At 38.3% G+C, this 27,196-nt stretch overlaps 8 protein-coding genes, 3 long non-coding RNA genes and 1 pseudogene across 23 annotated transcripts; 7 read left to right on the forward strand and 5 right to left on the reverse strand.

Annotated features, from left to right (window-relative positions):
- Window positions 1-34: 34 nt before the first annotated feature.
- FADA (fatty acid desaturase A) lies at window positions 35-1,292 on the forward strand. Its single transcript, NM_118837.2, has one exon — window positions 143-1,292. The coding sequence runs from the start codon at window positions 173-175 to the stop codon at window positions 1,142-1,144; it is 972 nt and encodes a 323-aa protein (NP_194433.1). The 5' UTR covers window positions 143-172; the 3' UTR covers window positions 1,145-1,292.
- On the reverse strand, window positions 1,107-3,861 carry VPS22 (EAP30/Vps36 family protein; the record flags this gene model as incomplete). 6 transcript variants are annotated; one of them, NM_001125595.2, is made up of 11 exons in its annotated part: window positions 3,621-3,861; window positions 3,448-3,521; window positions 3,171-3,303; window positions 2,964-3,074; window positions 2,748-2,844; window positions 2,549-2,659; window positions 2,253-2,388; window positions 1,920-2,074; window positions 1,713-1,820; window positions 1,506-1,595; window positions 1,111-1,384 (listed from the first exon to the last, which is right to left on the reverse strand). In NM_001125595.2, exons 5-11 carry the CDS (start codon window positions 2,796-2,798, stop codon window positions 1,283-1,285), a joined length of 753 nt encoding a protein of 250 aa, NP_001119067.1. In that variant the 5' UTR covers window positions 2,799-2,844; window positions 2,964-3,074; window positions 3,171-3,303; window positions 3,448-3,521; window positions 3,621-3,861. The 6 variants fall into 6 exon arrangements, with proteins under 6 accessions (NP_001119065.1, NP_001119066.1, NP_001119067.1 ...); NM_118838.5 differs by having other exon boundaries at window positions 2,748-2,895; NM_001125593.1 differs by having other exon boundaries at window positions 1,107-1,384; window positions 2,748-2,895; window positions 3,171-3,651.
- Window positions 3,862-3,892: 31 nt separating this feature from the next.
- On the reverse strand, window positions 3,893-6,283 carry AT4G27050 (F-box/RNI-like superfamily protein). 5 transcript variants are annotated; one of them, NM_001084982.1, is made up of 6 exons: window positions 6,128-6,273; window positions 5,965-6,011; window positions 5,773-5,874; window positions 4,722-5,685; window positions 4,482-4,619; window positions 4,022-4,399 (listed from the first exon to the last, which is right to left on the reverse strand). In NM_001084982.1, exons 4-6 carry the CDS (start codon window positions 5,649-5,651, stop codon window positions 4,106-4,108), a joined length of 1,362 nt encoding a protein of 453 aa, NP_001078451.1. In that variant the 5' UTR covers window positions 5,652-5,685; window positions 5,773-5,874; window positions 5,965-6,011; window positions 6,128-6,273; the 3' UTR covers window positions 4,022-4,105. The 5 variants fall into 5 exon arrangements, with proteins under 5 accessions (NP_001328988.1, NP_194435.1, NP_974624.1 ...); NM_001341836.1 differs by lacking the exon at window positions 5,965-6,011 and having other exon boundaries at window positions 3,893-4,399; window positions 6,128-6,283; NM_118839.4 differs by having other exon boundaries at window positions 3,893-4,399; window positions 5,773-5,882; window positions 5,965-6,283.
- A 209-nt stretch (window positions 6,284-6,492) lies between these two features.
- Window positions 6,493-6,727, forward strand: AT4G07745. The gene has a single exon (NR_142155.1). It is a non-coding gene; the product is annotated as an other RNA (long non-coding RNA).
- A 574-nt stretch (window positions 6,728-7,301) lies between these two features.
- Window positions 7,302-7,532, forward strand: AT4G27052 (annotated as a pseudogene). The gene has a single exon.
- A 1,003-nt stretch (window positions 7,533-8,535) lies between these two features.
- AT4G07765 lies at window positions 8,536-8,970 on the reverse strand. The gene has a single exon (NR_142156.1). It is a non-coding gene; the product is annotated as an other RNA (long non-coding RNA).
- On the forward strand, window positions 8,571-8,819 carry AT4G07775. The gene has a single exon (NR_142157.1). It is a non-coding gene; the product is annotated as an other RNA (long non-coding RNA).
- Window positions 8,971-9,507: 537 nt separating the features above from the next.
- TOR1 (ARM repeat superfamily protein) lies at window positions 9,508-13,472 on the reverse strand. Its single transcript, NM_118840.5, has 4 exons — window positions 12,570-13,472; window positions 12,053-12,244; window positions 10,095-11,576; window positions 9,508-10,000 (listed from the first exon to the last, which is right to left on the reverse strand). The coding sequence occupies exons 1-4, from the start codon at window positions 13,290-13,292 to the stop codon at window positions 9,803-9,805; spliced, it is 2,595 nt and encodes an 864-aa protein (NP_194436.2). The 5' UTR covers window positions 13,293-13,472; the 3' UTR covers window positions 9,508-9,802.
- Window positions 13,473-14,489: 1,017 nt separating this feature from the next.
- Window positions 14,490-17,119, forward strand: TSB2 (tryptophan synthase beta-subunit 2). The gene is made up of 5 exons (NM_118841.5): window positions 14,490-15,142; window positions 15,518-15,874; window positions 15,950-16,392; window positions 16,480-16,574; window positions 16,666-17,119. The coding sequence occupies exons 1-5, from the start codon at window positions 14,786-14,788 to the stop codon at window positions 16,839-16,841; spliced, it is 1,428 nt and encodes a 475-aa protein (NP_194437.1). The 5' UTR covers window positions 14,490-14,785; the 3' UTR covers window positions 16,842-17,119.
- A 50-nt stretch (window positions 17,120-17,169) lies between these two features.
- PDIL5-4 (PDI-like 5-4) lies at window positions 17,170-21,884 on the forward strand. Of its 2 annotated transcripts, NM_148376.2 has the most exons (16): window positions 17,294-17,418; window positions 17,616-17,771; window positions 17,860-17,950; window positions 18,114-18,208; window positions 18,358-18,415; window positions 18,723-18,907; window positions 19,026-19,083; window positions 19,450-19,490; window positions 19,564-19,638; window positions 20,160-20,216; window positions 20,324-20,390; window positions 20,512-20,655; window positions 20,744-20,965; window positions 21,051-21,203; window positions 21,317-21,394; window positions 21,480-21,807. In NM_148376.2, exons 1-16 carry the CDS (start codon window positions 17,378-17,380, stop codon window positions 21,555-21,557), a joined length of 1,599 nt encoding a protein of 532 aa, NP_680742.2. In that variant the 5' UTR covers window positions 17,294-17,377; the 3' UTR covers window positions 21,558-21,807. The 2 variants fall into 2 exon arrangements, with proteins under 2 accessions (NP_567765.2, NP_680742.2); NM_118842.4 differs by lacking the exon at window positions 17,616-17,771 and having other exon boundaries at window positions 17,170-17,418; window positions 21,480-21,884.
- A 181-nt stretch (window positions 21,885-22,065) lies between these two features.
- AT4G27090 (Ribosomal protein L14) lies at window positions 22,066-23,474 on the reverse strand. Its single transcript, NM_118843.4, has 5 exons — window positions 23,407-23,474; window positions 23,080-23,181; window positions 22,658-22,787; window positions 22,477-22,589; window positions 22,066-22,382 (listed from the first exon to the last, which is right to left on the reverse strand). The coding sequence occupies exons 1-5, from the start codon at window positions 23,407-23,409 to the stop codon at window positions 22,326-22,328; spliced, it is 405 nt and encodes a 134-aa protein (NP_194439.1). The 5' UTR covers window positions 23,410-23,474; the 3' UTR covers window positions 22,066-22,325.
- Window positions 23,475-23,679: 205 nt separating this feature from the next.
- On the forward strand, window positions 23,680-27,185 carry AT4G27100 (Ypt/Rab-GAP domain of gyp1p superfamily protein). Of its 2 annotated transcripts, NM_001036653.2 has the most exons (11): window positions 23,680-24,156; window positions 24,765-24,860; window positions 24,968-25,071; window positions 25,197-25,336; window positions 25,429-25,527; window positions 25,615-25,737; window positions 25,828-25,916; window positions 26,031-26,136; window positions 26,221-26,318; window positions 26,391-26,735; window positions 26,831-27,185. In NM_001036653.2, exons 1-11 carry the CDS (start codon window positions 24,067-24,069, stop codon window positions 26,840-26,842), a joined length of 1,302 nt encoding a protein of 433 aa, NP_001031730.1. In that variant the 5' UTR covers window positions 23,680-24,066; the 3' UTR covers window positions 26,843-27,185. The 2 variants fall into 2 exon arrangements, with proteins under 2 accessions (NP_001031730.1, NP_194440.2); NM_118844.2 differs by lacking the exon at window positions 26,831-27,185 and having other exon boundaries at window positions 23,783-24,156; window positions 26,391-26,787.
- The last annotated feature ends 11 nt before the right edge of the window (window positions 27,186-27,196 follow it).

Genomic DNA, 27,196 nt, shown 5'->3' on the forward strand with positions numbered 1-27,196 from the left:
TTTGACAGTTGGTATAACCAACCAACTTGGTAATGTGCTAGTGATCAGAATAGCCCCACGCAACACTAACGTACACCACAACATAACTTGAGCGTAATCTCGTCCTCTATCATGTGGTTATGCCGTCGAGAAAACGAGAACATTTGACAACTTTCACCTGCAATCACTCTCAATGGCTGTATCACTTCCAACCAAGTACCCTCTACGACCTATCACCAACATCCCAAAAAGCCACCGTCCCTCGCTTCTCCGTGTACGTGTCACCTGCTCTGTTACTACCACCAAGCCTCAGCCTAATCGTGAGAAGCTTCTGGTAGAGCAACGCACTGTGAATCTTCCTCTGTCCAACGACCAATCTCTGCAATCGACCAAGCCTCGCCCTAACCGTGAGAAGCTTGTGGTTGAGCAACGCCTTGCCAGCCCTCCTCTGTCCAATGACCCAACTTTGAAATCGACATGGACTCACCGGTTATGGGTTGCAGCGGGCTGCACCACTTTGTTTGTCTCTTTAGCTAAATCTGTCATTGGAGGGTTTGATTCTCATCTCTGCCTCGAACCAGCTTTAGCCGGTTATGCAGGGTACATCTTAGCTGATCTAGGTTCCGGTGTCTACCACTGGGCCATTGATAACTACGGTGATGAGTCAACACCTGTAGTAGGAACCCAAATCGAAGCATTTCAGGGTCACCACAAGTGGCCTTGGACAATCACCAGACGGCAATTTGCCAACAATCTACACGCTCTGGCTCAAGTCATAACCTTCACAGTTCTTCCACTAGACCTTGCATTTAACGACCCTGTGTTTCACGGCTTTGTGTGCACATTTGCATTTTGCATATTGTTTAGCCAGCAATTCCATGCTTGGGCACATGGAACCAAGAGCAAGCTTCCACCTCTCGTGGTCGCGTTGCAGGACATGGGGTTACTTGTTTCACGGAGACAGCATGCGGAACATCATCGAGCACCGTATAACAACAATTACTGCATCGTGAGTGGAGCATGGAACAATGTTCTGGATGAGAGTAAGGTCTTTGAGGCATTGGAGATGGTGTTTTATTTCCAGCTTGGGGTGAGACCTAGGTCATGGAGTGAGCCAAACTCTGACTGGATAGAAGAAACCGAAATCTCCAACAACCAAGCATAAATATTTTTTTTACAGAGTGATACATGTACAAGAAAATTTCAGTAATATACTGAAAAGATTTCTTCGTAATTTATATGTAACGAGTGTGACTGTATTTAATACTGTATAAAACAAGCAAAACAACTGAGCATGTACCATTTAAGTATCAGATCCGATGGATGAGTAAACCGAAGAAACACAGGGAAACCAGTACCGACACTTTCCGTCTTTATGGCCATTGTCGATCATGGCAAGGCCCTCCTGAAAATGAATAATAGAATTGCAAGGTTTCAGGACTCGCATAGGTTGCATTGCATCTATCAGTATAATAGAAGTATTGAAGCACATAATCCAATTGAAGCAATGAATTGCAAATGCATACCTCTAACAAAGTTTCGAGAGCATCTATAACGCGACCAGATGTCCATGAGAGGCGTCTTTGTACCTCTTCCACAATCACAAAGCCTTGGCCCTGTGCGGAAAGCAACAGAAATCCTTGAGTTACTTCAGGTAGAACTACTAAGATATAATGTAACACATGTAATAGTTGTTTTCTTTTGTGGAAATATGTATCTCATATGATTATAACCTGAGCCAACTCCAAAATCTGGTTATGGTCTTTGTTCAGCTCTGTGGGTACTGAACGGACAAGCTTTTTCTTGCCAATAGTGATAACCTCAAATCCGCTACCCAATACCTGAGGAGAAAATCCCAAGATACCAGCAAGAACAGTTCAAAATTTTCCCATTGATTAAAAATCTGAAAGAAAAAAGAAAAACACAAGTTAGATAGAAACCTTTAGCTTGCTAATAGCTCGAAGACAATCATCTTCAGTCACAGCTTCACGGTCTTTCTTCCTTCTCTGACGAAGATGGTTGCAGAGCTCTTGCAAGCTGATCAAACCTCCATTATGTGATCTTGTAAGCATGCAAACTTCAATAATCTGAACTCCTATTTAATGAATTCACGAAAATTGTTACATCCCTGCTTTCTAATATCACAGAGGGCATGTCCAATTCAAAACAAGAGAAAAAAGTACACAAGAGATTTTATATCCCTTAAGACTCATAGCTAACCAAAAATCAGAAGCATCTTCTTCAGTGGCACTAGAAAGAGAGAGCAAACATACCAAGTTCATAGTAGAAGTCACCAATACCAAGGAGCTCAGCCCAGAAACCCTTGTTAGAAGCAAGAGGATCCACACCAATGTTAGCACACATTTCATGGAACTGAGCCCTGAAGGCAGGATTCTTACGAATGTCATTCTGCAACCAAAGAAAAAATTATGCCTCTTTTCACCACAATTTTATCAAATTCAGGAAAATGTTATTAAACTACATGTTCTTATTACGAAATCAAGACGATGACAAAACAACAGCAAACACAACAACAACAAAATATAAAAAAGAATCAACAAATAACGACCTTGTGTTTACGAGCGAACTCTTCAAGCTGGGAACGGAACGTGGAGAGCTGTTCTTTCATCATATCAGTCCGTAACTTGGCTACATTTTCTCCTAGTAACCGGTACTGATCCTGTTTTTGATGTATAGAGAATTAAAAGCCCAAATTCAATCAAATCTGATTCGAGAGAAAACAATGAAATTGGGTTTAGGATCAATACCCTAGCAGCTGCGGCCTTTTGTAATCCTCCAATTCCTGGTCGTCGTCGCATCTTTCACCGTTTTCTGATCTTTGAATTTCTCTTCCGGTTGGGGGAACTTATAATATGATGAAGAATTGGATTTTGAGAAGACGAAATATTTTTATACCTTATAATATCAACAAATCAGTGTTCTTTTAAATTCCAAGTAAGTGTTGAGTATTTGAACTTTTTTACCTCTTATGTCAGAGTCAGAATCTCTCAAGGGAACGAACTCTTTAGACAGCAGTTATCAACAAACTTGAAGCCTTTCTTTGTCTCTATCTTTTCATCACTTGTCGTCTTGCACTAATCAACAAAATCTCGAAAACGTCACCAACTCAAGAAAATTGAGAATGTTAAAAAAAAAAAAAAAAAAGTAATTGACATGCTTAGGAATCTCACCTTAAAAAATCAGAGAGCCGGGCAGAATCAAAAGGAATAAGCTCAAACTTGGTTACCCAGAAATTGACATTAAAACACACTCTCTTTGACAAACCAAAGATATGGCACGAGATTACAAACGTATCACCACATCCTATGAATTCAAAACTATAAATATATAACTTCAAACAGAGACATATCCAACCAAAAAGATAGAATCTGCAGCTTATGAATTCTAACACATCATATACAACAAGGGGAAAGATAAAAACCCAAAAACTTAGAAATTCACAAGTACCTATTGGTATCGAGAATCTATGAATCGATCCACAATTTCAAACACACTTTAACCCAGATTTCTTTGAGCTGAAACTATTAAACCCCAAACATATGAATCAGATTCCAAAAAATAGAGAATCGATCAAAGTGTCAAAATAAGAAAGATGAAATGTATAGAGAGACAAATCATACCTTTTCTTACAATCGAAGAAGAGATAAAAAAAAAAAAGACAGAGATCGAAGAACAAAGGTTGAAGAAGAAGAAGAGAGCTCCGTTTGAAGAAGAAGAAGAGAGCTTTAGATCGAAGAAAGAAAAAGAAAAAAACAACAATGAAGAAAAAAAACGTTTTAGGGCCAGCCTTATCGAAGCCCGAAACCATTTCAGCAAAACCTTTTCAGCCTTAAGAAAAAAATTGCTTTTTTTAACATTTCTTCATCATTATTCTCATTGTTAGAAGCAGCTGGAACTATCATAATTACTGTTTTTCTAAATCATCTTTTTAAAAAGGTTTGACATAGTAAAATCCTTTTTTGTGTGCATAACTCTGTTTTCTTGTGTTAGATAGTGTAAGAAACTCTTAAACGAAAATTTTGAGAAGAATGCATATATGCTTTTGCAAAAACAAATTTCTAAACTTTAAACAAATGCATAACCACGAGAGAGAAAGAGGGAGAAATCATATGAATTGAATCTTGCATTTTGATGAAACTCTGGGGAGAGCCATTACATTAGCTACCAAGTAGTTACTCTTTTTGCTGCCCTCTTTAACGCCAACTTTCACAGTTTCGAGACATTTCAACTTCCCCAAAAAATGCCTCATTTGTTTCAGCTCTCTAAAACTTCCTCCGTACCCTAAAATCTTAAGCACCTTCACTCGACACCTCGACAAACAGGATACTATCTCCCTGTCCTTCATACGGATGCAAGCGCACGCGTCTCCACAACAATATGTAACTCTGTGCACAAGACCCTGAAACCACACCACCATTTGACATGTATAATGACAAGAAGGAACAGAATTTATGTGTGTTTTCTTGAAAAGATGATAATACCTTGACGACTAAAGTTTGTAGATTTGGGGACTTGTTGAGCAGCCTTGGCATTACTTCCCAGCCTTTTTCCTTGTCACTTTCGATAGATAAATTAACGAGATCTTCCAACACCGGCAAATCACAACAATAGTAAAACACCTGATATGTGTAAGCCATATATAAATAAGTTAAAGACCTTGCTAGCTAGCACTAGACTGGCTCTCTCCTGCATCATGTGAAGACTCAAGAGAAGAAGCTGACCTCGAGAGAACTAGGAGACAAGTGAAGGATCTTAATGGTTCTGATCGCCTCAATCAGATTCGTAATATTGCCAAAAACTTCTGCATTCCACAAACCATCCTCATCATAGATGATTGGCTCATATAATCGAAGATCCAGTCTAGCTTCGACTAGCGAATCCAAAACAACATAATAGTTTCCAGCGACATAACTGGAGTAGTCAAGGTACACAAGACTCGGTGTCTTCAGCACCATGCTAGGACGTTGGATATCGTCATCAAAATCACTAGTGATGGTAACTCGCTTTACGTTTGGACTTGACATGTATTGCATCCAAACGCATAGGAATAATTCCTCAAGCGCAGGGCATCCATGGATGAAGAAGTTAATCATCTCAACACTTGTAAAACAAACTGAAACGAGAGTAAGTGTTTTGAGCGCAGGGAAAAACACACCCCCAAAAGGAAGAAGATGGCCTCCAGGATAAAATCCATCGGAAATGGTGAGTTTAACCAGTGTGTTGCTAGTGAAATACTGAGAATCTATAGGTAGATAATTGGCTGCCTCTAAGTTTAGCTCCAAGCAGCCACGTTCTAGCGCGGTGCGAATCCAACGGTTGATACGAGCTCCATCATCTTCGTGATAGCATTTAAGAGAGAATTTCTCGGTAAGAGGAGCATTGCTTAACAGAGCAAGCGTTTTGTCCACGAAATGAGAGAAGCTATGACGTCGACGTTGACCACTCTCGTAACTAGATGCTTCGTCCTCTCCGTCTTTGTTGTCGGGATAGAAAAGCATCGTTTCGTCAAAATCAAGGCTATCTACAAGCGGAAGCAGATTCCTCCACCTCTTGGACAGAACCGACGTTGCAGCAGCAAGCTTTGTCGGAACTAAAGACAGGATTTTGCCAAGAACATCATCGGGGAGATTGCTGATCAGATCTGTGTCCATAGAGACAGAGACTAATAAAGAGTCTTTTCTTCTTCTGCAAAAGAATTAGAAAAAAATTTCTTCAAAACCAACTCAGTTTTAAATTCCAAGTAAGTGTCGAGTATTATTTTTAACTTTTTACCTCTTACGTCAGAGTCAGAATGTCTCAAGGGAAACTCCTTAGACAGCAGTTATCAACAAACTTGAAGCCTTTGTCTGTCTTTTCATCACTTGTCGTCTTGCACTAATCAACTAAATCTCGAAAACGTCACCAACTCAAGAAAATTGAGAATGTTTAAAAAAAAACAGTAATTGACATGTTTAGGAATCTCACCTTAAAAAATCAGAGATCCGGGCAGAATCAAAAGGAATAAGCTCAAACTTGGTTACCCAGGCCAGCAATGAGAGCAAGAGATTGACATAAAAACACACCCGACAACAACAAAAAATAACAATTGGTTTAAAATCGATCTAGAGTCTGCTCCAAGAAATCTTACCGAATTGAAGAAAGAGAAGGATGTCGATGATGAAGAGGAATAAAGTTTCACTCAATTTATCAATTCTTCCGGTGGGATGTTGTTGTTGTTCACAAAGAAAGAACCAGAGTAAAAAGCTTAAGGTATAATTTTTTTTTTTTTGTAGTAAGAGACGACGGCGGAGAACCGTAAGCTTTTATAAACAAGTTTGGGCTTCCTTTAGGCCCAACAATGCCCAAATTTCAAGTATTTGGATTCGCCCGGAAAAGGGTTCGTGTGTCATTGTGGAAAGCAAACGACCTCGTTTTGTAAGCAATAGAACCGCAGATTCTCTTCTTCTTTCTTCCTCGACAAGTTTCGGCTCTCTGAGTATCTCAGAGCTTTCGTCGTCTCCTGCAATACCTCTCAGATACCTCTCAGGTCGAGCTTTCGTCGTCTCCTACAATACCTCTCAGATTCCGGCGATTCTTTCTTCAATCTCATTTCCACTACCAAATCTGAACATCAACCGGACGGTCGGAATCAATGAAACTGTGTTAGTGTTCTTAATTTGTTCCTTGTTGCAGTTTCTTAGTGACTTCTATTTTTTTCCATGTGATCGTTACTTGTAAATCAGAAAAGAGAGAAAAGAAAGAAAAGAAAAAACCCTTTAAGTTATTGTTTTCGCCAAAGCATATATAAATGGGATTATGATATTTTTGGATTTTACCGTGTCAGCACCATTAAGTCATCTTGTAAGTAGAAATGAATCTGACTCTCAAGAAATAGTCAACAAATGGACCAAAAATGAGAAGCGAAATGGCTTGGATGCGATCGACTGTTCCCAGAGAGTAGATTTTATCAGAAACTCTTGAAGATCATCATCAATAAATAAATTTGTCAAGCACTAAGACATCTTATCTGTACCCACTTTTGTAATGTTTGGAACCTCTCTGTTTCTAAATAAAAAGAACATTTTGTGAAAAGAAAAAAAAACATCTTATCTCACTGATATTTATTAACAATAAATAACTAACACTATTATATATCGATGTTTGACAAGTTATGAACAATACTCAAAGCAACACGACAACTTATCTAATGAGAGAGTACTCAACACTAAAAGCTTAACGTATAGAACCCCAAAGATTCATTGAAAGGATAGAGTCATTGCCAACAGATTACCACTTATCTTGAAAAAGTTTGAGACTTGTAGAGAATCAGATTGCACAAAATCAGCGATCGAGAAATAAAAGAACGGAAGAATATTGAATTTGATATAAAAAGCTTACGATCTGCTAAGGCATCTGTGATGGTTGTGGTTGTAGGAGAGTTGGGATTTGTAGCTGATGTTAAGGTTAATGCCAAAGGTTTCATTTGTGCTTGCACTGCCAAGGTTAAACAAAAGGCTAATTTGGTTGGTGAATGTTCCAACGTGTGGATCTAACCTTTCAGATAGAACACCTCCATAATAAAAGTAAAAGGTAAATTTTCAGAGCAAAAACAAGAAAATGATTCGAGTTAAGCAAAGCTGAGTTTTACCAAGGAAAGGAATCCACAGCAACAACAAAAATTGATTAGCGAGTTTCTTGCGCTTGTGTGTGTTACAAGTAAGCCTTTGTTGTGGTTTGTCAACTGCTCAGGCCTGCATAAAGCCGAAACGAGATTAGATTGTATAAATTTCAAACATCAAGGACTAGGATAAGAATGATGTTATAGATTTTTTTAAGATGTATTCTTCTTACACGTTGGGCTGAGTAGGCTCCATGATTACACTTCCAATCTTGGCATCAAGCCTTGAGCTATGTGGACACATATACAACCAAATACGTGGGAACTTACCCCATGTCAAACCTTTGGTGAATTTTGCAATAGGTTTCAAAGATAAATAGGCGGGGAGTTGAAAATATAACATCCTCAACTCGGCATGCCAAGAGAATGGATCATTCATCATTCACAATGACCTACATCATGTTAAAATGTCAGAGTGTTGATTGTGCAGTGTTGTTCTGCACCAGCAAAAAATAGCTATACAAATATGAGATGAGTTACCTCTTCACACCCTTTCATCAAAGTCATAATCGCCAAACACACGCCAGGGACTCGATAATTGGATCTTTTTAGTAGTAGGACTCTTGTAGAATGACCTTGATGAAAACTTTTAAATGAGGTCTACTTTTTTTCTTGACAATGAAAGCAGTTGCCAACTATGGAGCACTAGTTTGAGTAACAATAAAAGAAAGATAAAAAATTCTTCAACTAGTGACTACTAATCACTAGTTTCTGACTCATCTATGAGACTAAACCGTTGTTTATCACAACCTCTGTAATTTCATCATTTCTATTATTTATTTCACAAACGGGTTGGAGTTTAAAAATTTGTTTTTGCCAAAGTCATATATTCAAAAAGTTGATTTGGTCGCATTAAGAGTCAAACAGAACAAATACACACCCATGTGGGAGTATAGATAAGCTCTGAATCACCCTGTTTCCCTCGAGGTTTTGAGATTACACTGGCAATGAGGGAATATATGGCATGAAAAACTTCATATGTATCAATCCTTATCAAATGGGATTTCTTTTTTTTTCCAGTACAATGAAGTCTCACCCATTGTAGGGTAATTATTTTTGGGAGGGTCTTTACAGAAAAACGTCCAGCTCCTACATGCTTCGTCAACGAGAGGTTGCTGGTGGAATTCTGGTCCGAGCTCCCATGGGAGAACAGAGAATATAGTTTCAGGAGTTGTTGGAATTCCTACACCTGTTCCACCCCTTTGTTCAGTGTAGGAAGGCGATACATAAACTAATGCATAATAAGTATATGAATAAGCTTTATAATAGATCGAATTGTTGGGAAAAAAACCTAACTTATTTATACAATACTGAAATCATGGTCGAATTAATAAAATCTTTTAATATATTATACAGTTTTTAAGGAAAATATTTCATTTAGATAAAGCTTTGATATACACAAATGACATTTTTTTTTTCTATATACACCAATGACATATAAAACTATTGAATGTATCAATTGGCGTGGATGGTATTTGGCTATTTGCCTTAGAGTAGTGTGTATAAGATAAGAAAATGCGTATTTATATATATGAATGTATTGGCATCTCACAAAATTACATATCTAGATGATTGAACTCAAAACCAAGTAAGATTATTTATATACACACTATTATTTTTAGGTAATTTCTTGATTTTTTTCTCATGCAAATTGTGTACATTCAAAAACTATTTGTAATTGTTTCTGTTTTCTATGTCGAGAATTCCAATTTGACAAAAATAAAAACATTAAAATTTACATGGATCAATGATTACCAAAAAAAAAAAGTTAAATGGATAATTGTCTCAAACTCGTATCATATTATAAATTAATTAATTTTGTCTGGCCAAAACAAAAACAAAAAACTTTATTTTAAAAGTCTGTTATAAAATTAGGGATTTATTAATGATATTCTTAAAATAATTTCTGTCTTATTTATTTGTTCTTCAAAGTTCCGGCTTTTTCAATTAAGCAAAAGGAAGAATGACAAAATATTGTAAAACTCAAATACATAGCAATATTTGATCAATTCCAGTCATCTTTTACGGGTTTTTAATAAGAAAAATCAAACTCTAGACTCTAGAGTCTAGATGTTGAATCCTGTCTGTACGAAAATTATGAACAACAACGGTACTGAAGTTAAAGCTCCGTTCACAAGCTCATGTTTACTTGTCGAACTGTTGGAGATCGATTTCCCAAACTGATGCCAACTGCACCACGAGCTGTTCCGGCGCAGGACCTTCCCAGTCTTCAGGTGGATCCATAGTCGAACATGCGTCTTGTAAGTTGTACAAGATCTCTGTCTTCAGTTCCATTGGAACTCCAAACGTGTCTGCACCGTCTTGTAAAACCAATTCCAACAGCTGCAAATGGAATGGCAAAAAGAGAGAAAGAGAGGTTAAAGACAAAACATATGTGTGATTCTTGGAACCCAGTAATGTACTGTAAGAGATGTACCTGTTGACTCCAAGATAAGCAAATGTCGTAGAGACTATGATCCAGCAGAAACTGAGAGATGAAGTTTAGAGCTTCATTGGCAATCTCATTCGACATCTGGTCAAGAGAAGGTCCCGTCTTGTCCATCAGCTTGATGACCAAGTGCTGGTCACCAGCACAGAGGACTTCTGCGTAAGCAGCATCAATGTCACCAACACGGAGTGAGTGCATTGCATTACTCCATGAAACCCATATCGGGTCACGTTCCTGCCCTTCGTTATCATCATCTCCCATGGCTTCAGCTTCAGGGGCAACAGCCACTCGGGTTGGACGAGGGACTGCACCATCCTCGCCGGCTACTCTAATAGCTTCAAGTGTAGCTTCATCCTTTGATGCTTGCCACACACTTCTTGCTGAAGGGCCTTCACCAAATCTAATAGTTCCAGATGCTTTATTATCCCACCCTCTCCTGCCATTACCCATGTGCTCATTCTCATATTGTTCTGACCGAGGTGATCTTCTTGGCCCGGCTTGTCCGTTTCTGGAAGCAGCATGTGGAGGTATGAACCAGTCATCTGCCATGTCAGAATTCCACATTCTCCCCCTCATAGCTCCATCTGTTTGTGAGCCTCTTTCCCCTGGAGCTCGACCATTATACTTTCCAGTTGGATAGTTAGCAAAACTATTATATTTGCCAAACCCAGCTGTGAGATTAGCCCTACGACCTGATGATATCGAAAGATCTCTTGCCATGTCTTCAACAATCCTTTCTAAACCCCTTACTCTGCCCTCCAAGGTCACCATACTGTCATGTGAGCCACCAATAAACTCTTGGAGCATGTTCATAAGATTTGTTTGTTGTCTCTCTAGCTGCAACAACTGCCTCTGGATGGCTGACCAATTTCCTCTATTACTTGTGAAGGATCCTTCAGATTGGTTATCAGTATTGGAGACAGGAGCGTGATGTCCAGGTGTCTCTTTTCCGTTTACAACACCAGCCTTATCATCACCAGATGTCCTTGCTTGTGATCCGTTCCCATCAAACCTACCTTTTACCTGTTTATCATCTGCTTGGGTGTTCTTGAGGCGATTTGAAGATCCCATGGCATTGAGATCATCGAGTCCTGATTCTTCCTCATCATTGTTTTTACATCTACGAGGAACTACTACTTCCACGGATTGCCTTCTTTCTAGTCTTTGGAAAAACTCAGGATTAAAATCTTTATCACTTAAGACAGGTGCTTTCTTCTTCAACAGTCCTACTGCTTTTTCAGGAAAACATCCTTTTCCTTTAGAAGCAGAGTCTGGTGAGAGAGTGGAACCATCGGATGCCTCCTTTTTCATTAGATCAGCTAGATTAGACCTTTTCTCCCCGTTCTTCTCTGATCCAAGCTGCTCACTAGCTGAAAGCTTTGAATCATCTGAAGCACCATCGACATATTTTCCAGAAATCTTCTTCCATAACTGCAGCGCCTCTGTCACACTTTCCCTAACAGGTTTGATCTGTCCAAGAAAATTCCATCAGTAAAGTGTCTTGAGAAGATCATTCCATGTCCTAAGTAATAGAATTTTGATGAATGTGTAGAGAGCCATAATCCATTTCATAAAACATCCAGCCATTTCAATGCTCAGTAGTGAAAGAAAAATTATAGATGACTGAAAATTCTTGAGATATGTAAATCATATAGTAGTCAAAAATCAAAAGGTAAGGCTTCGTGAGAATTTCAAGCTACTTGCTTGTGCGTTTCATCAGCATAGCAAATGAGGAGAAAGGTCCAAAAGCACTATCAACCACTAACAGATATGTCTGAGCTGCTGATGACATTTACAAGGAATTGAAGAGCTTATGGGGTTTACGTTTACTTCACTACAGGACCACTTTAGATTACTAGAAAAATGTAGCTACCTTGTAAAAAATGACGTGTCTCAAACACGATAATAGTGGAATTAGATTAATTAGAGAAAGAAAAGATAGCTACCTTGTCAAACCGGCAGGTCTCAAGCACGGTAATGGTGGAATCGGTTTTTTCCTTAATTAAACCGCTTGAATGTGATGCCAATGCAGTCAGGGTCTCAGCCGCAGCTTTTCGTGTTACCCAATCTGTACTTCCAAGGCAATCATGGATGCTTTCTAGCAATGACTCCAAGCTCTGAGGTGCAATGGCTCCCACCTGAATCAAAGTAATTGCTCTTTACTTCTCTTTTTCATAAACAGATTTAACCACTAAACCTACTAGCATTGAACTACCAGAAGTAAAGAGAGAGAGAGATATTAAACCCCTCAAAATTTCACTGAGACTTGTATGCTCAAATCAAACAATAAACTTCAGCAACACCTAACAGAAAAAGTGTCGGATTAAGACTAAAACCTCAAGCAGTGTTATTTACTAAAACTTTGTGTTCTACTTACTGACACTGATATTCAAAATTCACCATATTCTTCCATTTGCTGTCTATAGCATGACAAGGAGGAGATTATAAGGATTCTGGGCAAACCTGAGAGAGACTTGAAACAACTGGCAAAAGGGAAGCCTTAGCAAGGAAACTGGAATTGCTCAATAGCTTGCAAATTCTAGGGCAAAGCTTTTGGAAAGAAGTAACTGGAGGACTAGCAGCTGATTCAACCATCCTAGCCATACACATTGAAGCTCCAGATTGTACCACTTTGTTCTGCTCTCCCATTGCCTCAAACAATGGCTTAACGAACAAACCCACCGCTAACGACGCTGAACCAGTATTAGTCCCCTCTTCTTTTCCCTTGAGATAAATCCCAGACAAAGCACCAATCGTATCTCTACAAGCATCCCTAACTCCAGAATCAGAATCCTTCAACCGTTTAACTATCTGAGCGATGATTTTAGTGAGATGCGCAGCCGTCGAATCGCAATGGAGACTACAAACGTAGGAGAGAAGATGGAGACACTCCTTCTTCACTGCAGGTTTCGGATCGGAGCACGAATCGTAGAGACAATTGAGAAACATCGGTAGGGTTTCGGGAGTGAGAGATTGAATAGTTTTCTCGAGATCCTCGACGGCGATCTGGTATGTATCTCGATCGGCGAGCTTAGAGATTGAGGTAAGGATCTTTTGCTTCAGCTCCACCATTGCTTGGAACGAAGTGAGGGAACCGGAATTGGAACATGACCTAGTTGCTAAACTCGACGACCGTGCTGGTCTCGTCGGTTTCGCCGCCGAACCGGAAGTTGTAGGTGTGCTCATTTCTAAATCTCCGACGAGAGATTAGATTAATCGGAGAAGAAGATAGACGAGTTGGAGAAGAAAGACGAGATCTGACACTCGAAAGTGTAACAGTTAAGACTGGAATCAGAAATGTGTCGCTCAATTTTATTAGTATTTCACTTTTTCAATTTTTTCAAATTTTAATATTGCATAATTTTCAGTATCTGGATTTTGCATTTGTCGCGGAAAATCGGGTGTGAAAGACAAAGTATGAAAATATAGTTTAAATTCGTGATACTTCGTTTAAATTAATAATCAATAATACGAGTTCTAGTGTAATATATAAACATCCATGCAAATAAGTTCGGACATTATCAAATTTAGAGACATCACGTTCTACATTATGGATTGTTAATTTTTATTTCAAAATTTAAGTTAAAAAAAATAAAAATAAAGAATCTAATTATTCAAAATGTCAAATTGGTTTCTTGTACAAAAACATGGCTTGATATATGGATTAAGGAATTTTTTACATGGTACTATAAGTCAATAATGAATGGTTCAAGGAATTTTACATGGTACACTAACGAATGCTTTAAGGAATTGTGATTGCTATTAGTTGTTTAGGTTGTCGTTAAGATTGTTACGTTACGTACACTTTGTTGGAGTTAGAGTCGAGCAATGCACATTGGAGAGGCTTCCGAGTGAGTCCGCATGCATATACCATTCATTTTTTAGCTTCAACGACTCAAAGGCCTTCGTCTGGTGTTTAATGCACGTGTGTAAATCATAAATGGATCAGAGGCTGGTGGTTCATCGGACCAACAAGGTCTGCCTAAATGACAAGTTAAGACGGTAAAATCGATAAGAGACAAACCTTACCGATTTGATATTTATTTTTTTTGGTTCGAATATGTAATCGATTAGTGTCATTTTGACTATTTGCATGTTGGTCATTAAAAGATCAACCACATTTTATTATTTTAAGTACAAAATAAAAAATACAAGAAACTTAATAAAGTTTTGGAAAACGTTTAAAAATCATGAAATTAAACTAAAACTATATAGTTAGTTCATTTGTATTAATTTAACCATAAGTACATGTCTTTGTAATCCTTTTATTTATCAACTCCACCAAAAACAAAACGAGTAGTAGTACGTCGTTCATTAGCACTATTAGAAGCCTTTGAATCATATTAGCAAAAACTGCTATACGTCATTTTGTCCAAAGAGGACGTTTACCAAAAGAAAATAGATAACACTAAAATTAGGCATGTGATAAACACTCCAACCCCCAAAATGTACACCGCCCTATTCTCACCAACCTCTTCTGACTCTTCTCTCATTTTCTGTTGTTCACAAATAAGTTAACGTGGTACCGAACTACCGATTTCCTCCACTATTTTATTGAATTTCTGGTCAAAAAACTTAAGTGTTACATAACGAATCTATAAAAAGAACCCTCACTTTCAAGGTTTTTGTCAGCAAAACATTTGTCTTCGTGTTTGAAAGCTAGATAAAAGATTCACTAAATGGCCACCGCAAGCACCGCTGCTACTTTCAGACCCTCCTCCGTTTCAGCTTCTTCCGAATTAACCCATCTGAGATCACCCTCCAAACTCCCCAAATTTACGCCTCTGCCATCGGCTCGCTCACGGTCCTCTTCTTCGTTCTCCGTCTCCTGCACCATCGCTAAGGACCCAGCTGTTGTCATGGCGGACTCGGAGAAGATTAAGGCCGCTGGATCTGATCCGACTATGTGGCAACGACCTGATTCATTCGGTCGTTTCGGGAAGTTTGGCGGCAAGTACGTCCCCGAAACTCTAATGCACGCCCTCTCTGAACTCGAAACGGCTTTCTATTCGCTCGCCACCGACGAAGATTTCCAGGTATGCCTGCTGATTTTGTTTCCATCTTGTTCATAGTTTTTGAATCGATTCGAAATGATTTGGCTTTGTGAGTTTCTGATTCAAGCGTTGTCATTGCCATGGCTAGTGATAAAGTTTAAAAAACGGATTTTTTTGTTCCAATTCTAAAAAATAATCTGCCAAACAATGTTAAGCCGTATGGGACAAATCGATTTGTTTGCGATGTAGGATGTAATTCTGGGAAAGTGTTGTATTTTTCCAGAAATCTGGAAACGACATTCATTTCATATTCTTAGTTTCTTCAGCATTACATGCTTCTGTGTGATGTAAGTTAGAAGTCTTTTTGGTTAGTTCGTTTGTTGGGCAATGTCTAACTAATGTTTGATGAATCTGTAGAGAGAATTAGCAGAGATCTTGAAAGACTACGTTGGTCGGGAAAGTCCTCTTTACTTTGCAGAGAGGCTCACGGAGCATTACCGCCGTGAAAACGGTGAAGGGCCGCTCATATACCTCAAAAGGGAAGACTTGAACCACACCGGTGCTCACAAGATCAACAACGCTGTGGCTCAGGCTCTTCTCGCCAAGCGTCTAGGAAAGAAACGAATTATTGCTGAGACAGGGGCTGGTCAACATGGTGTAGCCACAGCTACTGTGTGTGCACGTTTCGGTTTGCAGTGCATTATCTACATGGGTGCTCAAGACATGGAGAGACAAGCTCTTAATGTGTTCAGAATGCGTCTTCTCGGTGCTGAGGTGATGTGAATTCTCTGCGTAAACCTTGCAAAATCGCAATGCTTTCAAATTGTTATCTAAGTCTGATGCTTGTAGGTAAGGGGAGTCCACTCTGGAACAGCCACTTTAAAGGACGCAACTTCTGAAGCTATAAGGGATTGGGTGACCAATGTGGAGACTACACATTACATATTGGGATCCGTTGCGGGTCCTCATCCTTATCCTATGATGGTCAGAGACTTTCACGCGGTGATTGGTAAAGAAACAAGGAAACAAGCGATGGAGAAATGGGGCGGGAAGCCTGATGTTCTGGTTGCTTGTGTCGGTGGTGGTTCAAATGCTATGGGACTCTTCCATGAATTTGTCGATGACACAGAGGTTCGAATGATTGGTGTGGAAGCCGCTGGATTTGGATTGGACAGCGGCAAACATGCTGCCACATTGACAAAAGGAGATGTCGGTGTACTCCACGGAGCTATGAGTTACTTGCTGCAAGATGATGATGGCCAAATCATTGAACCACACTCCATCAGTGCCGGGTAAGAGATTCTTCTCTGTTCAAAGTTGGTTTTAAGCCACATGTATCTGGTCACCTGTATCTAAAGAGTAAAAGTTGATGTTATCAGATTGGACTACCCTGGAGTCGGACCTGAGCATAGTTTCCTTAAAGACGTGGGAAGGGCTGAATACTTTAGCGTTACTGATGAAGAAGCATTAGAAGGTACTTACTTGACACTTCATTTTTCTCCTTTTAGATGTTTCTTTCACAACTCATGAGAACTTGCATTGTGTATTCTAATCTATGCGTGTAGCTTTCAAGAGAGTGTCTCGGTTGGAGGGAATAATCCCGGCATTGGAGACATCGCACGCATTGGCCCATCTGGAGAAGCTTTGTCCGACGTTACCTGATGGAGCCAGAGTGGTATTAAACTTCAGTGGGAGAGGCGACAAGGATGTTCAGACTGCAATCAAGTATCTCGAAGTTTAAAGAGTGTAGATTACTTTCATTTTCACACAGTGCTATTTCTTTTATGTAGTTTGTTAGTTCTCCTTGCTTATGGTCGGGAATCCAAAAGTTTGGATCAAAGGGTTAAGAAGAGAATAAGTGTTATGAATGTATCATATAAATAAAAATGTTCTATGGAACGTTTGATGTTCTTATAAGCAATTCGAACTGTTTTGTTCTTGACTTAGCTGGTTTTCCCTTTCATATCTTAATTTCACCAATGCTTAGAAAAAACAACTCTGATCGAATGATTTATAAACAACTCTGCTCTTTAATGGTGATCATTGTAAATTCAAACTTGTGTATTGTTTGTACTAATTTGTTCTGATAGAAACTATTTTGGGTTAAATGGGAAACGGGTCAAAGCATAGGGGGCTAGTGTTGTAATTTAGTAGATTGGGGAGGAGTTTCAAATCTGAACGCTGAAGATAAATCACAAGGGAGGTGCTTCGTCCTCGAAGCTTTTAGAACTTAGCCAAGCAGCTGTTGTTTCTTAGTTGACTCCCTCTCCGACGAAAATGGTGTCCACGAGCAAGATCAAATCCGTTGATTTCTATAGGTTTATGTCTGTTACTTTGTGTATTTTTTTCCCAGATTTCTCCAGCTTCTTTCTCCTGTTATATAGATTTCGAATTTCATCGATCTAGGCATGTGACTTGGATTTGTAGTGGTAGTTTACTATGAATTTTACTTGGGGAGAATCAACATTTTGTGGATTTTCTTACTCATTAGTGATAGGGTTTAGTTGTGGACAAGCGATCCTGAAGTTGTAGGTTTTGCCTCTCGTGTATGTGCATTGTCATTGTCTTTTGATCTTAGTGATATTGAGCTGTTTAGATGCTATTTTCTGGGATTTAAGATGATCGTTAGTCACTTCGATTTCGGTATTGTTGCTAAGAGAGTTGCTTCAAAGTTCAATGGAATCTGAGATTTGTGATTGTGGACGATAATACAGTACTTCAAATTTCATATATATTCTTTGGAAACTCTGTGCCTACAGGAAAATCCCGAGGGATTTGACAGAGGCGTCTCTGTCTGGTGCTGGATTGTCCATTATAGCAGCCCTCTCTATGATATTTCTATTTGGAATGGTAAGTTTCACCAGCTCACTGGACTTGTCATTATGTGGATGATTTTGACCATTCTGTGCCGATTGTTCAAGTTTCATTTTGTCCTTAATTTATATTAACTGCTCCGTTTGTTACTATTAGGAAAAATGAATGTTGTTTTGACTTTGTAAGTTTCTTATTACAGGAGTTGAATAATTATTTGGCTGTCAGCACTTCCACATCGGTCATTGTTGACAGGAGCGCTGACGGAGACTTCTTGCGCTTAGATTTTAATATAAGGTACATTATACTCAATTTTGTTTCTCAATACAAATGTCTTATAGTTTTAATATTTTTAACAGAATGTCATATGTGTGGCCTACTTAAAGTCATGCAAAGTTCAGCACCTGTCTGATTGCTAACCAGATACAGATTCTATTTTTTGACAGCTTCCCGTCACTTTCATGTGAATTCGCATCTGTGGATGTCAGTGATGTATTAGGAACTGTAAGTTTGGTTTCATCATAAGTTGAAGTCTCTATCTCTTTTCTGTTGCTCTTGAAAATTCTTTGTTTTAAAAGTATTTAAAATTTTGTGAACAAAGAAAAAGTATTTTAATATCTGCTATGTACGTTCAAAAAGTTTGGACTGACAATATTTTCTTCAAGGGAAACCCGAAAATGTCAAATTGTGAAAGAGTCTATCGTATGTGTGGTTTGAAAATAGTGTTATTCTTTCAGAACATTGGTCCATTTGGTCACTCAAAATTTGCGGTTGTTCCTTCCCTCCTGATTTTGCTAACTTTTGTTTTCAGAACAGGCTAAATGTAACAAAGACAATTCGGAAGTTTTCTATTGATTCGAATATGAGACCCACTGGTTCTGAGTTTCATGCCGGGGAAGTTTTATCACTCATTAATCATGGAGATGAAACTGGTGAAGAAATAGTTGAAGATTCGGTACCACTTACTGGACGCAACTTTGACACATTTACACATCAGTAAGGAGTTTAAGTCTGTATTGTGCATTTTGTAAGTATATGCAAATATACTAGGAATGTATTCCTAGTACGAACTTGTTTGCTTCTGGTGACAACATATGAAGCATACATTTTGCAGATTTCCAATCTTGGTTGTTAATTTCTATGCTCCGTGGTGCTATTGGTGTAATCTCCTGGTAACTCCTTATCTTCTCTCTTCATCTCCTACAGTTTCTAGATGTCACTGCATATTTTCCATCCAGAATCATATTTTGCTGCCTGTTGGCAAGGGTTATATGACTCATATTAGCCTTCTTGCTTGAGGAAATTCTACATGTTTGGTGCCTTAGACTCGCTAATATTGCAATTTACAGTAACTTAGTCAATCTTTCCTGTAGTCGAAATATTTTCCTCATGGAAAGACTAGACTTATCTAAGGATCAACTTGATATTGAATATCAAACTTATGAAGTAGACTAGTATCTGGTGATATCATATGCACATTATAGTGATAATTTTGCTGATCTTTACGAGAAGACTCTAACTTTGGTCTCCATTGTCAGAAACCATCATGGGAGAAAGCAGCTAAACAGATAAAAGAGAGGTATGCCATTACACTCTCTCTAGAGAAAGAATATGTGATACTATTTCTCCTTATAACTTTTTTGTTTGTGTAGATATGATCCAGAAATGGACGGACGTGTTATTTTGGCAAAAGTTGACTGCACCCAAGAAGGTGATCTCTGTCGGAGGTATATCCTATCACATTTTATCTGGTTTCCCATCCTGACTGCTTAAGCTACGAAACCTAACTAATTTCCACTACAGTGCAAAAAGTAATATCCAAGAAGCTATAACTCCTTTTCCACCGAATATGTCATTTGAATTTGTGCAAAAAATTTCAAATGAAACTGGGTCTTCAGGAATGTGGGATAATATGCCAGTAATGTATTGGTGACTATTTCAGGTGTCTTTAACTCATTTCTCTGTTAACTAAGGTCTAAGATGCATTTTCTACTCGTAACAAGAGGGAGGGATTCTCAGTTACTTTATAAGTTTGTATTGGCTTCGTCTAAACGATTTCTATTTTATGTAAAATACTACATGTACCTTTTCAAAAGATAGTTATGGTCAAACCAAAGAAGACATACCATACATAGGTTAACGACTTTCTTTAGGATTTCATTTCTATAGCATAATGCATTCTCTGGAAACTTATGCCAGCTTTAAGGTATAATTTATGCTCATAATTTCCTCTGCAAATAATATCCAGGAATCATATACAAGGGTATCCATCCATTCGCATTTTCCGCAAAGGCAGTGATCTTAAGTAAGAGAAAGTTTAATTGTTCATATTATGCATGACCATCATTTACTCATTCTCCTAAATTTATTTTCCCCACTTTTCTTTCCTCTGCTTAATTTTCTTGATAATAGGGATGACAATGCACACCACGACCATGAATCCTACTATGGAGATCGTGATACGGAAAGCTTAGTGAAGGTAGCTGTTGGTCTAAGTTTCTTTTCAACTTTTTTTCCGTGCCCCTTAGAAAAGTTAGACTAGAGTCGCTGTTTGCATCTCATTTGTAGCTTGTTTCTGAAAATGTTACCTTCTCCTATAGATGGTGGTGAGTCTGGTTGAACCAATTCATCTAGAGCCCCATAATCTAGCATTGGAGGACAAATCAGACAATTCATCGAGAACTCTAAAAAAGGCACCTTCTACAGGAGGATGTCGAGTTGAAGGATACATGCGTGTGAAGAAGGTATGATTGGGAAAACTACTACTGCTTTGTCTTCCTTTTAGACCACCCCTTAAACACTTTAATAGTTAATACTTTATGGTCTTTGCAGGTTCCAGGCAATTTAATGGTTTCAGCTCGCTCGGGATCTCATTCCTTTGATTCTTCTCAGATGAATATGTCACATGTTGTTAACCATCTATCCTTTGGGCGGAGGATTATGCCTCAGAAATTTTCGGAGTTTAAGCGCTTGTCACCTTATCTCGGCCTAAGCCACGACCGTTTAGACGGCCGGTCCTTCATAAACCAACGAGATCTCGGCCCAAACGTTACCGTAAGTTTGTATAACTCAGAAATTTTTATTTGGATCACCTGATATGCTTTATAGCATGATTTAAGGTGTTGTTTTCCATGGACAGATTGAGCATTATCTTCAAATAGTAAAGACTGAGGTAGTGAAAAGCAATGGACAGGCATTGGTTGAGGCGTATGAGTACACAGCACATAGCAGCGTTGCTCATAGTTACTATTTACCAGTGGCCAAGTTTCACTTTGAGCTCTCACCGATGCAGGTAGGCTTAAACATTTTTTGTTTGCTGCCTTTCTCACATGTGTTACACAGATTAGGGATGGTAAGATGGGTTGGAATTACACTCTGCTCATCTTTCTCTTTGTTTGTTTGCAGGTTCTCATAACGGAAAACTCCAAGTCCTTCTCACATTTCATCACCAACGTATGCGCCATTATTGGTGGTGTCTTCACGGTTAGTAAAGAAGTTTGAAGCCTCTTCTTCTTGTAACTATTCATTAATGTATTCCCATATGACTCGTATTTTTGCCTCTTTTCAGGTGGCCGGAATCTTGGATTCTATTCTCCATCACTCCATGACACTCATGAAAAAGATAGAACTTGGTAAAAACTTCTGAAGCTCCCTAAGGGTTTTATTTCGTTTTCCTCTGTAACGAGTCAGAAATTTTTGCCCTAGTTATACCAGACGTCACTTAAATAATTCGGTTATATATATTCACAAACTGTTATCCTTTTGAACATATATAAGTATTATCGATGTCTCTGAAGTCTTTGGGAGTTTTAGTAGAACAAATTGTTATCACTTAAATCAGGGGAATTTACTTCCAAATTCTCCAATACCAAAATACAGCTTCTTGTGAGTTGGTTCATACTGATGATGGAGAAATGTAATTTTTAGCCAACAAGGTTTCAACTTTCAACGTTTGAAACTAGATTTGAGCACAAATATAGCAATCAACTTTCCCCCATGGCTGCTTATAGCAATCATCGACGGAAGTCACAGCAGAACGGAGAGTCCTCTCGTTCCCTTTGGACAGAGTTGCATCCTCTACTAGAATTTTACTTAGGTAGAAGTAAGTATCCACAGTAAAGAATCTCCTTCTTGTTACAATTTTCAATTTTGTGTTCTCTTCAAGCTAATTATTAGTTTAGTTAGCTTAGCATGATTCAACTTTAGCCTTGGTATAGAATCATAACATAGAACCATATAAACGAAAATAAGACTAAGATCAAAAGAACAAAAAACTTTGAGTTTTGCAAACAAGGTTTCAAACTTGAATAATGTCTGATAATTGAGCACATACTGATATTGATAGTTCCAAAAACACTAATTTCCGAATCCAAAATCAAAAAAGAAAGACAACAGAATTGTAGATAATATTTGATCAGGCAGTGATCTCCTTCTTGAGTTTTGCAAGCTCTTGCCTGACAACACCAGCTTTCTGCAAACAGCAAAAAAACCCATTAACATTTCAGTTCTGACATGAATGAACACTACCACAGAATTTCAAACATCTAACAATTTAACACACTGACCTTGATCTTGGCCAACATGATCTTGAACCTATCAAAGTCGTTAAGGTTAGCCCTACGTTTCTGCACGATAAGCTTCCTACCCCATGAGCTTTTCTCCCACTTGTTCTTCACATCTGCAAGACTTTTCCAGTTAAGATTGAAACACTTCAAAATTCAAATATTTACATTACGCAGCACTCACCAGCCTTTTCCATTGCCTCGATCAAAGCCTTCTTCTTTGGCACACGGTTGATGTCAATGACAATATCGGTAAGAGACAACCTCTTGAAGTTCATCTGGATCCTCTCCATATCAGGGGCATCCACCAAAGCCTAAATGACGAGAACATAATAAGAACTCCATAAAAACAACTAGACAATATTCAGCTCAATATTCACCAAGGAAATGCAATAGGCTCCAATCAATGATGCAAACTGAGTTATAACTGTAAGCCAATTATGCAACCAAAGTCTCAAGCTAAATCAAAATTTTCCTTAATCAAACAATTTACCGAAACATACACAGTAGCATTACGGAATCAAGCATTAAAACAGCTGAAACTCATCAATACATACATGATAAAGAGATGGAAATCTTCATAACCTAAGAATGAAATAAACTTACTCTGTTCTGGTCAACAACGTCGACGATAACGACGAGCTTTCCATGATCTTCTCCGTAGTTCACAAGTGCTACTCTCCCGATCTCAACGTACCTCTTGAAACCCTAAACAACCAATCACCAGAAAATATTAAATCTAACAACTTTGGACTCTAACCTATACACAAACGTAACTTGATTGAGAACGTCAAAAGCCTAATCCCCAAAAAAAAAGATCTAGAAGAAAGAAATCCGAAATGTGCTATGAACATGAGCTAAATACAGGAGATAATCACGTAGAACACAGACGAACTAACCAAGGTATTAGCTCAATAAGAGAGTATATCTCACCATTTTCGCCGCCGGTAGATTGGAAGGTCTAAGCTCCGAGTGTAAATGTAGACGAGCGACAGCAGAGGAAAAAATCGATTAGGTTTTGCACTATATATAATCTTCATTCTAGGGTTTTGTGGTTTGGGCCTATCTTTACTAAATAAATATCACAAAGGCCCAACATTAAACGCCCAATATGGTAAAGAGAGAAAACGGCGTCGTTTTATGTTGGATATTTTTGGGGGAAAAAAAAAAAAAGACACAGTGTCTCTTTCATGTGGAAGAAGATAAATTAGAGAGAAGTGATGGAGAAACTCCGTTATTTGTGGAGGCAACAACTATTGTGTAATGAGACCAGCTCATCAATCATCATCTCCAGAAAAAAGGAATGATACAAGAAACTTAGTTGATAGATAGACGACAGGAAAATAATATACGCAGAAAGAAACCTAAAAAAAAAAGTTTCTGTCTTTAGACTCCAATCCACTAAGCTCCAAGCTGGGTCCCCTTAAATTCTCAATCTTTTTCTCCCTAAATTTCCTTTAATTTCTTCATTGATCATTGCTCATTGATCGATCTTCTGAGTTTTGAGGGGACCCCGATCCAAAGTGTATCTCTTTCTGTTTTGCTCAGCATTTGGATTTGATTTCTTTTTTTTCCCGGGAAAGTTTGATAGAGATGTGGGGAGGCGCAGGTGAGCCAGCAGATTCTTACTACCAAGTTCGTCCTGAGTGCACCGATGTCCCCAAGACCAGATTCAAAATCAAGGTTACTTCTTTCGATCCCTTCTTCTTCATTTTCTCCGATTTTTGCTTATTCTAGTTTTGCTTCTTCGTTGGGTCGTCTCTGTTTTATGATTACGAATACGATATGTGATTGCTGATTCGGTTCCAATTACATCCAGATTCTCTGGTTATCTATGTTTTCGAAAATGCATTGTCTCTGTTGTGAATTTGTTCCTGACATTGTAATGTTCATAAATCTGATTCCTTATGAGGAGATATTGATCTTAGGAGCTGTTCAGGGTCTCATATATATTCTTGATCCCACTGGATCTTTTTCTCAGTAGCATCACATGAATGATTGTTTTAGTGAGATTGTCACTTTTTCCAGACATAAGCTTGAAAGGATTTTAACTTCTTGACTCCAGGGTCTTTAGGAAGATACATAAGATAGGAAGATAGGTTATGTGCTTGACTGGTACTAATTTGGAACTAGATTGAATAATTTTGAACCTTTACATTACAGGCCATAAAAGCCTATATCATTCCATGTCTTGTGGTCATAATGTATCATGAATAATTGCATCATGTTGAGGCCAGGAAGTTTTTGCTATGTTGCTGACAACACGGGTCATATTTATGATGTTTGTGCAGCCTGGTAAAACTCTAAGTGTAAGAAAATGGCAGGCTGTATTTGTACAAGAAGGGTCTCTCCATATTGGCAAGACTCTAAGACGCATCCGAAGAGGGGTATGTTTGTTTGGATAAGTCTTTGTAAAGACTGATTTATCCTTTCATTTGTTCTGTATCTTTGATAACTTATGTTACTTTAATATTCCTTTACAATCAATCTATAGGGAATCCATCCATCAATTAGAGGCGAAGTATGGGAATTCCTACTTGGTTGTTATGACCCAATGAGCACATTCGAAGAAAGAGAGCAAATTCGACAACGCAGAAGGTAGAATTTTGTCCTCATATCCTATATATATGTATCGCATTTGGCATAATTACATGTTTCTTTCAGTTCATTCATAAACCATCGATTCAGTTTTGTGAATCCTACCGCTAATTCTCTTCTTTCAGATTGCAGTATGCTTCTTGGAAGGAAGAGTGTAAGCAAATGTTTCCTGTCATTGGAAGTGGAAGATTTACTACCGCACCTGTAATTACTGAAAATGGTCAACCCAACTATGATCCTCTTGTACTTCAGGAAATAAATTTAGGTAAAATTTTGCCTTTCTATTACGGAAATTTAATGTTGAACTCTTACATAAACTTGTAATAGGCATTTGAAGTTTTCATGTGGCTTTCTCAGGTACAAACTCAAATGGTTCAGTTTTTTTTAAAGAGCTCACAAGTCGTGGACCTCTTGATAAAAAAATTATCCAATGGCTGCTAACACTTCACCAGATAGGTTAGCGACTGATCATGGCCTCCTTTATCGCCGGCTAGACTATACTGAATATCTGGTTCACTCAGTTGCTTAATGTATGTTTTTCAGGTCTTGATGTGAACCGTACAGACAGGGCCTTGGTATTTTATGAGAAAAAGGAGAACTTATCGAAGCTCTGGGATATTCTGTCTGTTTACGCCTGGATAGACAACGATGTCGGGTATTGTCAAGGTAAAACCGAATGTATATATCATTGTATCATTTGTTTGAAAACCAGTTTTACTTGAGAAATTCTTATCTATATACTGGTGATCTGATCAGGAATGAGTGATCTTTGTTCCCCAATGATTATTCTTCTTGAAGACGAAGCTGATGCATTTTGGTGTTTTGAACGGCTCATGCGTCGATTGGTACTCACCTTACACATATTCTCAATGTATTTGTGTTTTTGGTATGGACTGTTTACATCTGTCTCTCTGCAATCAGGTTGTATTAAACATGTTTTATTTTTTCGAATTGAAAAGCGAGGAAATTTCCGTAGTACCGGGAGATCTGTTGGAGTTGAAGCTCAACTTACTCATTTGTCTTCAATTACTCAGGTTGTTGACCCCAAACTTCACCAACATCTAGGTACTACAGTACTACTACTACTGCAATTTCTTTGCATATATGTATATATTCAGCGGTTAATCGAGTGCTGGGTCATAAATGCAGATAAACTTGGGGGAGGTGACTATCTCTTTGCCATCCGGATGCTAATGGTTCAATTCCGAAGAGAATTCTCATTTTGCGACTCTCTGTACCTTTGGGAGGTAATGATACTGATTTTTTGTCTCACTCTCTCTTATATGTATTTGATCTCATGCCAAACACTATTCCTGCAGATGATGTGGGCCCTCGAGTATGACCCCGATCTTTTTTATGTATATGAGGCGCATCAATGCGGGAATGAGAAAACAGAAGGGTTAAAAGGTAAACCGAAGTCAATTAAGCAATGTGGAAAGTATGAGAGGCAAAACATGAGGAATGGAGGAAAAAGTGCAGAAGGTCCTTTACCTATATCGGTATTTCTAGTGGCCAGTGTCTTGAAAGACAAGAGTTATAAGCTAATGACTGAAGCTCGTGGACTCGACGATGTTGTTAAGATACTTAACGATACGACTGGGAACTTGGATGCCAAAAAAACATGTTCTGGAGCCATAAAAATTCACAAGAGATATCTAAGAAAGGTTATTTCTATGTTTCTTTGATCTGCCTGGGCTTCTGTCTCTCTCAAAGTTTTGTCTGAAAGTTCTCTCTTCTGTGGTCTTCTCTCTTATTGCAGGCTAAGAAATAGCATTGGTAAACATTCATGATTCTGCCGCCGAATCATGAGAAGCTTTCTTTTGTAATTCGCTAAATCTGGGGAGGAACCGAATCTTCCTATCGTTTTTTCTAACGATTTTTTTGGGTGGAAGCTGGGAGAACCTTGGAGCCTTGAATAACCCTTAACACACATACACACACACAAGAAAAATATACTTAGTAAGCTGTTCATAAAAGTTTATGTTGTATCCCTTCATATATAAACAAACATGGTTTTTGTTACTAACGGGAAAATAAAAAGGAAAGAGATTGTTCTTAAGTTTACAAATGATCATTTTATGTTCTAAAAGAAGAAATATTTTGAAACTTGGGGTAAGAAGTGTTT

The sequence above is a fragment of the Arabidopsis thaliana genome, chromosome 4, assembly GCF_000001735.4.
Source record: "Arabidopsis thaliana chromosome 4, partial sequence".
Classification (NCBI taxonomy): Eukaryota; Viridiplantae; Streptophyta; class Magnoliopsida; order Brassicales; family Brassicaceae; genus Arabidopsis; species Arabidopsis thaliana.

Excerpts from the sequence above, each read along its gene's own strand:
- AT4G27090 (NM_118843.4), bottom strand. Across the intron at positions 22,788-23,079 it reads ACGTTGTTGACCAGAACAGA|GCTTTGGTGGATGCCCCTGA; the intron begins GTAAGTTTATTT and ends CTCGTCATTTAG. Across the intron at positions 22,383-22,476 it reads TCATGTTGGCCAAGATCAAG|AAAGCTGGTGTTGTCAGGCA; the intron begins GTCAGTGTGTTA and ends TGCTGTTTGCAG.
- AT4G27050 (NM_001341836.1), bottom strand. The coding sequence starts at position 5,651 with ATGGACACAGATCTGATCAGCAATCTCCCCGATGATGTTCTTGGCAAA. Across the intron at positions 4,620-4,721 it reads TGTCTCCTAGTTCTCTCGAG|GTGTTTTACTATTGTTGTGA; the intron begins GTCAGCTTCTTC and ends TACACATATCAG. Across the intron at positions 4,400-4,481 it reads TACAAACTTTAGTCGTCAAG|GGTCTTGTGCACAGAGTTAC; the intron begins GTATTATCATCT and ends GTGTGGTTTCAG.
- AT4G27100 (NM_118844.2), top strand. The coding sequence starts at position 24,067 with ATGTGGGGAGGCGCAGGTGAGCCAGCAGATTCTTACTACCAAGTTCGT. Across the intron at positions 25,072-25,196 it reads CAAATTCGACAACGCAGAAG|ATTGCAGTATGCTTCTTGGA; the intron begins GTAGAATTTTGT and ends CTCTTCTTTCAG. Across the intron at positions 26,137-26,220 it reads CAAACTTCACCAACATCTAG|ATAAACTTGGGGGAGGTGAC; the intron begins GTACTACAGTAC and ends TCATAAATGCAG.
- FADA (NM_118837.2), top strand. The coding sequence starts at position 173 with ATGGCTGTATCACTTCCAACCAAGTACCCTCTACGACCTATCACCAAC.
- PDIL5-4 (NM_148376.2), top strand. The coding sequence starts at position 17,378 with ATGGTGTCCACGAGCAAGATCAAATCCGTTGATTTCTATAG. Across the intron at positions 18,908-19,025 it reads TTTGACACATTTACACATCA|ATTTCCAATCTTGGTTGTTA; the intron begins GTAAGGAGTTTA and ends TACATTTTGCAG. Across the intron at positions 19,084-19,449 it reads GCTATTGGTGTAATCTCCTG|AAACCATCATGGGAGAAAGC; the intron begins GTAACTCCTTAT and ends CTCCATTGTCAG.
- TSB2 (NM_118841.5), top strand. The coding sequence starts at position 14,786 with ATGGCCACCGCAAGCACCGCTGCTACTTTCAGACCCTCCTCCGTTTCA. Across the intron at positions 16,393-16,479 it reads CCACACTCCATCAGTGCCGG|ATTGGACTACCCTGGAGTCG; the intron begins GTAAGAGATTCT and ends TGATGTTATCAG. Across the intron at positions 16,575-16,665 it reads TGATGAAGAAGCATTAGAAG|CTTTCAAGAGAGTGTCTCGG; the intron begins GTACTTACTTGA and ends CTATGCGTGTAG.
- TOR1 (NM_118840.5), bottom strand. The coding sequence starts at position 13,292 with ATGAGCACACCTACAACTTCCGGTTCGGCGGCGAAACCGACGAGACCA. Across the intron at positions 12,245-12,569 it reads TTGTTTCAAGTCTCTCTCAG|GTGGGAGCCATTGCACCTCA; the intron begins GTTTGCCCAGAA and ends ACTTTGATTCAG. Across the intron at positions 11,577-12,052 it reads AGACCTGCCGGTTTGACAAG|ATCAAACCTGTTAGGGAAAG; the intron begins GTAGCTATCTTT and ends TTTCTTGGACAG.